Raw genomic sequence first — 7,906 nt, forward strand, 5'->3', positions numbered from 1 at the left:
GCTGTAGTTATCCAGTCATCTGGGAGTACCTCCTGACCACCCAGAGCCTGTTTCAACTGTTTCTTAAAAGTCATGCAACAATCTTCTCTTTTCAGCTTCCACCAGTTTGTCCTCTTCTCTGCCTTTGCCCTCTCTTTCTTCATCCTCTTCACCACCAGAGTCATCCTACACACCACCATCCTGTGCTGTCTGGAAACACTCTCACCAACCACTACTTTACAGTCACTGATCTCCTTCAGATTACACCGTCTACACAAGATGTAGTCTATCTGTGTGCTTCTACCTCCACTCTTATAGGTCACTCTATGTTCCTGTCTCTTCTCAAAGAATGTATTCACTATCGCCATTTCCATCTTTTTTGCAAAATCCACAACCATCTGTCCTTCTACATTCCTCTTCTGGATACCAAACCTGCCCGTTGAAATCTGTGCCAATGACAATTCTCTTACTCCTATGGATGATCATCATCACTGAATTGGCACTTTATAAGAAATTGGATTAAATTAAAATTTAATTTCTTTAGTTAAACATGAATAAAGGCACAATAGAAAGGAAGAATCAGAGAGAAGTCAATAACCTCACACATCTGTTCTTCAGATAATACCTGGAGGTTTGATCCCCACTGAGCTTTTCCATCCAAAAGGGCATCCAGGACTCCTCGACTCGGTTCCCCACCAGCTGCGTCATTCCCACTCACTACATAATATGCAGAACGAACACGTTTGAAAAACTCCTGGTCTACGTTTTTGGAGCTGCAGTGGTTGGGAATGTAGGCCAGATCCACATAAATTGGTGAAGCAGGAGAAGCCACAGAACCAGTCTTCTGGGAACCTGGCAGGAGAAAGTCAGACAGTTGAAGAAAACCTCTGAAACGCCTGAGAAACGCATGCTGTGACTAGGCAGCAAACCTTTACCTGAGCTTGTCTTGACCCCATTTGTCAGCCCTTTGCCGGGGTTATAGCTCGACCTGGAGTGGTCATCGTCTTTGGAGCCTTGTCCATCAGACAGACGAGACATACGTGAGCTCTTATCTGAATCTTTCTTCTTCGTCTGAGCTCCACAGGGGGATAACATCTGCTTCACAGGCATGGGGGACCTCTTGCGCTTGGCTGGAGAGGACGATTTGGTTCTCCCTGAGGCCTTCTTTAAGCTCTTGGGTTTTGGCTCTTTCTTGACAGAGCCATTATCCAAAGAACAAGGATCGACCATGCATACATCTGGGTAGGGTTGGTGAGGGTGGGGGTCCCTGACTGGGGCAGGGTGGGGGTCGAGGCTCCTCCTGGAACTAGATGGATGGTTCCCATGACCTGAGGCCGATTTATTCACTGGCATAAAGTCTTCATCTGAGTCGAGGTTGCCATCACCAGTGACAGAGGCGTAGTCTTCAGGGCCTCGAGGCCCTTCAGAGTCTGATTGAGAAGCAAGAGACTCACTAATGGAGGTGGGGGGGGTGTCTTCTGTGGCTAGACCCGACCCTGTCAACATCTCACCGGTATGCTGCAGAGAGCTGCTGTCCTTGCTGTGGGACTGGTGATGATGAGGCTGCTTGTGGGCTCTTGTCTTGACAGACAGGTCATGCTCGTCCCCCTCCTGGGACTGATCACTCCAGTGACCTGCATCCCTATAATCCTCACTCAGTGAGAACTGCTGCATACAGGGGTTGATGAAGGAGGGTGAGAGGTCCTCCTTGCGCTGCCTGTACTCAGAAGACGAGTATCCAGGAGAGGAACGGCTGGGGAAAGAGGAAATGGCGCCTGTGGGGGCATCCTGGTCACTGTCATCCTCGTCATCCAGCTCGTCCCGACTGCATTCCTGTGCATGAAACTGGGAGTGAAACAGCTGTTCTTTAGAGGACAGGGAAAGGGGGCGGGCAGGATATTCTGGCTCCATCTCACACTCCTCTTCAAACTCTTCCTCATGGCGGCAATGGGGAGGGGAGTCTCCAGGTACCATGCCCATCTGGGACTTTGTCATTTCCCACTCATACATACTCCTGGCAAAACCTGCTGCCTCCTGTCTGGGTTCCACCCTGGTCAGGCCAGAAGCCGGAGCACAGGCTGCTGCCCCAAGAGGCATTAAGGAACCTCTACTGGCTTCTGCAGATCCGGTGGCTCCGTCTTGTTCACCAGACTTAGGAGGGGATGACATGTAAGAGCCAAGAACATCTGGAACTGCCCTGACCTTTTCACCCACAGCTGGAGTGACAGGTTTGTCTGGAAATGAGATGCAGCCAGAAGGGCCACTGGAAGGAGATCTACGAGTCATGTTACGCATGTAAACCTCTTCATCCTCTTCTTCACTGCTGTCAGTCTCCTCAAAGTAATGCTTGCCTTCTATGTCTGGCCGAGGGGAGGAGGTGACGCCGAACAGAGCTGCGCTGGCAGCCTCTTTGGCTACTGAAAAGTCTGACAGTTGAGAAAACGGAGCCGCTGTCAAGCCAAACTCAGCAGCTTTGGTCCCTTCAGACCATTCAGGCTTATAGAAGCAGCCGGACTGAGGAGCTTTATCCGCAGCTGCATGAACCTTCATTTCCTCCCTGACTAGTGAAGATGAGAACGAGGGAGAAGATGTTGCCTCTTCACAAGTGACATGAGCTGAGAAATGGGCTACACTGGAGGAAGACTCGGTTGTTGGTTTTTGTTTCTCAGAAACTTCCAGATAGTCATGTTTGGCAGCAGCTGAACTGGGGAGTGGAGAATCAGCGAAAAGCAGGTTTTCTTCTTTGAAGGATGAGTACTCGAATGGAGGCTCCACAGAGGCAGGCGTCTCCAGTTCCTCCCCAAACTGACGGCTTGTGGAAAGGGAACCAGAGGTGGAGGAGGAGTAGCTGTAGGCTGAGGAAGAGGAATATCCCAAGGCTGCTGTGGCAGAGTATTGAAAGTTAGTATCCAATGAGCTTTTACTCAGTGCATCTGGAGTTTTCTGTTTTTCACCGCTCTCTTTCTGGCAATAACTCTCCTCTCTTGGTTTCAGGATAAAAGCCTCTTTTTCCTGCTCTCTGTTCTGATCTGATGAAAACAGTTCTTTCTCTTCAAACCCGGCGGAGTAACCAGAATAGTCAGTTGCTCCCGTGGAGCCTAAATCTGCAGGCTTTGCACTGATAGATGAGCCATCAGTCTTGGCATCATCTGTGATCTTGGTCAAAAAGGTGGCGCTGGAATTATCCGGGCAGGTGAGCCCCTCCCCAACCGCTGAGGCCCCGAGCGGGCTCTCACATTTCTGTTTGGCATCTTTCTCCACATCAGAATCAATGCTGCTTACATCCTCGTCCTCCTCATCTCCGTCCTCATCATCATCAAGAACTTTATCGTCATCGTAATCTTCCTCATCTCTCGCAGTGAATTTACGCATGTCGATCTCCAAGCATGCGCCTTTCTCAGAGAGGGGGGGGGACGATGTGGAGGAAGGAGCTACGTCCTTCTCCGAGGTCCCGTCTATGACGGGGGAGGGGGGCTTGAGTGTCTTTGATGGGGTGTCTCTGACTACCTTCTCCTCAGACTCCTGTCGATAGTAGTCAGAGTCCATGGAGCTGGTTTTGCTGTCGTAAATGTCGGCGTAGGAGAAAGTCTTCCCGTACACGTAGGGGGTGTCTTGTCGCGTGTACGGGACTTTTTCTTTGCTCTCCTTCTCTGAAAAGTCATTGAGACTGAAATGAACGCTCTTCTCGCCTTCTTTCAACTGAACCTCTCTTTTCTCATTGACTTCATTTCTTTGGTTTGCCTTGTCTTGGGTAGTGGGAGGGGGTGTAGGTCCTTCCCCACGGGGAGAGTCGTCATCTGGTTCTTCTTCTTCATCATCATCATCAGAACATTTAACCTGAGACTTTAATTCTTCTGCTTTGCTAAAGGACACTTGTGTCCGGTCGGATATCTCAACCTTTCTTTCTGTCTTATCAGGTTTCTCTTCAAATGTAAAGTCGTCATCTAAGAAGCATCCCTCCTTTGCTTCCATGAGCTTTGCCTTTACAGTGGGTTTCAGATCCGTTTCGGTAAAATTCTTGTCTTCATCCTCACTGTTTTCATCAGATTCCTCCGATACCTCCAATGTGGCCTTGTCACCTGGCACGTCAATGAAGGAGGCGTGGTCTAAGATGGTGACAGATTTCTCCGGTTTGGGGATGTCAGCTCTTGCTGGAAGCTGAGAGATCTCAGCAGATGTAGAGGAGTTTGTGGGTACAGACTGTGGGAGGGAAGTCATTGTCTTGGTGCGGTCATCAGGACTTGAGCATGTTTCCTGGTTCTTCTGCATGAGCTGAGCCTGTAATCCAGAGGAAGCGGGTGCAGAAGGTAAGACGGGACTCATTTCAGCAGCTTTGGATCCGTCTGTACTGAACACAGTTTCCTTGGCTTTGTCACCTGGCAGCCAGGTATCGTTAGAGATAGTAACAGATTTCTCTGTTTTCACGCTGGTCTCCAGTCGATCCTTGTCCGTTATCTTTAAAGCTTTCTCCTCGGTCGGTGGGAAGCTGCTGCTCGTGTGTACAGACTGCGTGGGTGAGGTCAGTCTGACTGTGCTGTCGTCAGGACTTAAGCATCGTTCCTCCCCCTCCTGACCGAAGTTGTCTAACTCGGCGGGGAATGACGGCGGCGGAACGACACGATTTACATCAAGTCCTTCGATACTGATGGCAGTGTGGCTGCTATTAAGGGGAGGAGCCTTCTGCTGCTCCTGTAGCATCATGGAGGCCGCATGCTCGTATCCCTCTTGAAGTTTTGCCAAAGGGATATCAACATTTGGGGTTTGGTCCTCGTCTTCATCTTCCTCCTCATCTTCTTCTTCTTCGTGGACTGACCCTATTTTTGTGTCTCCTTCTATTTCTAGAATATTGGGCTGATATTCATCAGAGGAAGGAGACTTAAAGCACTTGTCATCTTCTAGAGAGGAGGTGGGGGAGATGGTTCCAGCTGAGTGGAGATAGTCTTTACCTTGAGCAGCTTCCACTCGCAGAGGGGCGTTGTTGATGGCGTCCAGCAGCAGAGAGCTTCTCCCCATGTCCTCGGTCTGGGGTGCCGTCACTGAGGCAATAGACTGATCTTCAGTGGCAAAAGAGGAAAGTTTGTCATACTCTGTGATGGATGTGGCAGAAGAGATGTGCTCCTCTTCAGCAAGGGGAGCAGCAATGATGGCAGGGAAGGGTGCAAGCTCAGGCTCGTGACTTCCAACAAAGACTTTGGGTTTTACATCTGCAGCATCTGGACCTGCAGAGCTCTTTATCTCTCTGATACCGTGCATCGTCTCAAAGGAGCCAGGAACATCGGGAACCGAGACATCGCAGGTGCCCACGTCATACCGCAGCTGAGGGATCCTGTCCTCTGTGTCCTCGTGGATCTCCTCATCCGAGATGGTGTGCTCCGTCTCAGAGTAAGCAGGCATGGTCTCATCCTGGATAAAAGAGAACTGCTCGGAGGCGGAGGCCGTTGCTGGTTTCTGCTCTGCTCTTTTTGGCTCCCATTCCTTGACGGGTTTTTCCTTTTTCACCTCCTCTGCTTTACACTTTTGGACCTCGTCATCTTCCGTTCCCTCCACTTCTGCCTTTTCAATGACGTCGCCCTCCTCCTCAGAACTTTCACTAGTCTTTGATCGGTCTCCTCCCCTCACGGAGTCCCTGTCATGTTTTTCCATGGTTTCCTCTTCATGCTTCTTGTCAAAGTCAGCGTGTCCATCCTTCCACAGAGCTGATGCAGCCGGCTCTGCTGTGCTCTTGTTGTCTCCCTCCCGCGTTACAGGAGGCTCAGATTTGGAGGTTTTCATCTCTGGGGTCTGGAAGGCAGCCCTCTCTGTGGCGCCTGAGTGCACCAGCAGCCCACCAGACACCCCGTCGTCCTGGAAGGGCTTTGTCTGCGGTTTCAGAGTCTCCTCGTGCTTTAAAGCCTCAAAGTCTGCAGTGAGGTCCTCGGGTGAGGAGGTGATGGACCTGTCAGCCGGAGATGCTTCTTCACAACGCTTCTTTGGAGTTGGTGTCTTCTCATTGGCTTCCTCTTTAGCAGCTTTACTTCTGTTGGCCTTGGGCTTAGCCTGAGCTTTTGCCTTGTGCAGCGTTTTTCTCACCTCTGCTGTGAGCGGCTTTAGGTCAGGTTTGGTGATCTTTCTCAGCTCAGGTTTACTCTTTTTGTCCTCCTTGGCTTTAGTCTCTTTTTTCTCCTCCTTTTTACTCTTCTCGTCTTTCTTCACTTTTTCTTTCTTGATTTCTTTTTTCTCTTTGTCTTTCTTTTCATCCATCTTGGATGTTTTCTCCAGCTTTGAAGTTTTGTCCTTGGATACTTTCTTCTTACCTGCTCCAGGTGCCACCTCACTGTTTTTCTGCTGTTTGGTGGCTTTCAAGCTTTCACTTCTGGGTTTTTTCTCTTCTTTCTTTTCTGCTGATTTCTCTTTAGTGGCATCCGCCGTTGGCACTTCTTCGTGGCCACCGCTCTCCTTCTTGCCTGGTTTGGCGTGGGGTTTGGGAGATGACTTAAGACTCTCCTTGCTGTCTGCTCTGGACCTCATTTTTGTTTGCTTGATGATGGGAGGTGGAGCGCCGGAGGTCATGTCTCTCTGAGTGGCCACCGGGTATCGGAGGAAGTCCAGGTGCCTCAGTTTCTCCAGGCCCTCAAAGATTTTATTTTGCGGTGCATTTCCTGGAAACAACACCCGGACGATCTTTTCTGTTGGACGGTGGGGAATCCAAACTATCAGAGCAGTGACTGATGTCAAATAGGGGACAGAGATTTCCCCTTCCTTCCCATTAGGCATCACTATCCCGGTCTTGGCTTTGCTGTTGCCGGCCCATTTCTGCATTAGGAATTGCATCTCTTTGCTCTCTTTCACAGGGTTCAGGACATACATGTCTAGCTTTCCCACACCGAGTTTGTGGAATAATGTGATGGGTTCAATGGTGTTGCTGACCACCCTGTGAAGAGGCTCTGGAGTAATGCCAAGCTTGTTGAGATACTGCAGCGTTAGAGATGCTTCCTCAATGCTCCTCTTCACCTTCAGCGTAGACTCCGGCATCCTGAGCTTCTCAGGAACGTTAAAGAAGACAATACCAAGCTCTGGAGAGATGAGGTTTTTCATCCACTCACTGTTGCTGCTGGAACCAGACCCTTGGTTCTTCTCCTCTTCCTGCTCTGCAATTTTTCTTTGGAACAATCCATTGATCCCAGGAAGGTTGTCTGCACCGATATGAGTGAGAAGGACAGAGTCGATCCGGTCCAGGTGTCGAACCAGCTTCCAGAAGCAGGACTTCCTCTCCGACCCTCCGTCCACCAGGATGTTGAATCCGTTAACAGCAAACAGAGCAGAGTCCCCCCTGCCTCCGGGGAAGATGTAGCAGCAGGGCTTGGACAGCTTCAGAAACCCCCCAGAAGTGGGCGGCTCCAGAAGCTCAAAGGGGGACGGCACGTCCACCGTTTCCGAGATGTACTCGGTGAACTCTGTGACTCCGTCCATGTCGGGGAGATGTGGCTCTGGGTTCAGACTGTATTCCAGAAGATGCTCCTGGCTTTGGCCCAGGGAGCTCCAGCCCCCGTCTCCGTGACAAGAAACGGTGAGTTTTGTGGTCTGCTTCGCAGAGTTCCTGGACAGAACCTCAGTCACCTGAAACACAGGATCAGACAGACACTCGTGTGAGCTTGTATGACTTCTAAAGCTGCATTCACACTGAACATGACTCAATGTTAAGCTCATGTACAGATGCGATCAGGGGTCCGGTAATGGGATTTAAACAGTGCGTTTCCATGTCGCAGTGCATTTTGGGTATTGCAGAGTTTGAACATCTTATAAAGAAAACACATCGCGTCAACCAATCAGGAATTCAGCCTTGGGCTGGTATATGTTGGCAAGACCAACCCTAAACATAGGCCAGCTAGGCGCCTGCCTAAGGCACCATCTGCTGGAGGAGGAGCCAAATTGCAACTATTTATTTTAT

At 50.2% G+C, this 7,906-nt stretch overlaps 1 protein-coding gene across 1 annotated transcript in view; it reads right to left on the minus strand.

Annotated features, from left to right (window-relative positions):
• The window catches only part of map1aa (microtubule-associated protein 1Aa), a gene marked incomplete at its 5' end in the record, with an annotated part of 17,764 nt that overhangs the window by 7,019 nt on the left and 2,839 nt on the right, over positions 1-7,906 (minus strand). Inside the window, 2 exon segments of the mRNA XM_024265062.1 lie at positions 605-831; positions 915-7,575. Coding sequence (XP_024120830.1) covers positions 605-831; positions 915-7,575 — 6,888 coding nt within the window.

The sequence above is a fragment of the Oryzias melastigma genome, linkage group LG3 (assembly GCF_002922805.2).
Source record: "Oryzias melastigma strain HK-1 linkage group LG3, ASM292280v2, whole genome shotgun sequence".
Taxonomy (NCBI): Eukaryota; Metazoa; Chordata; class Actinopteri; order Beloniformes; family Adrianichthyidae; genus Oryzias; species Oryzias melastigma.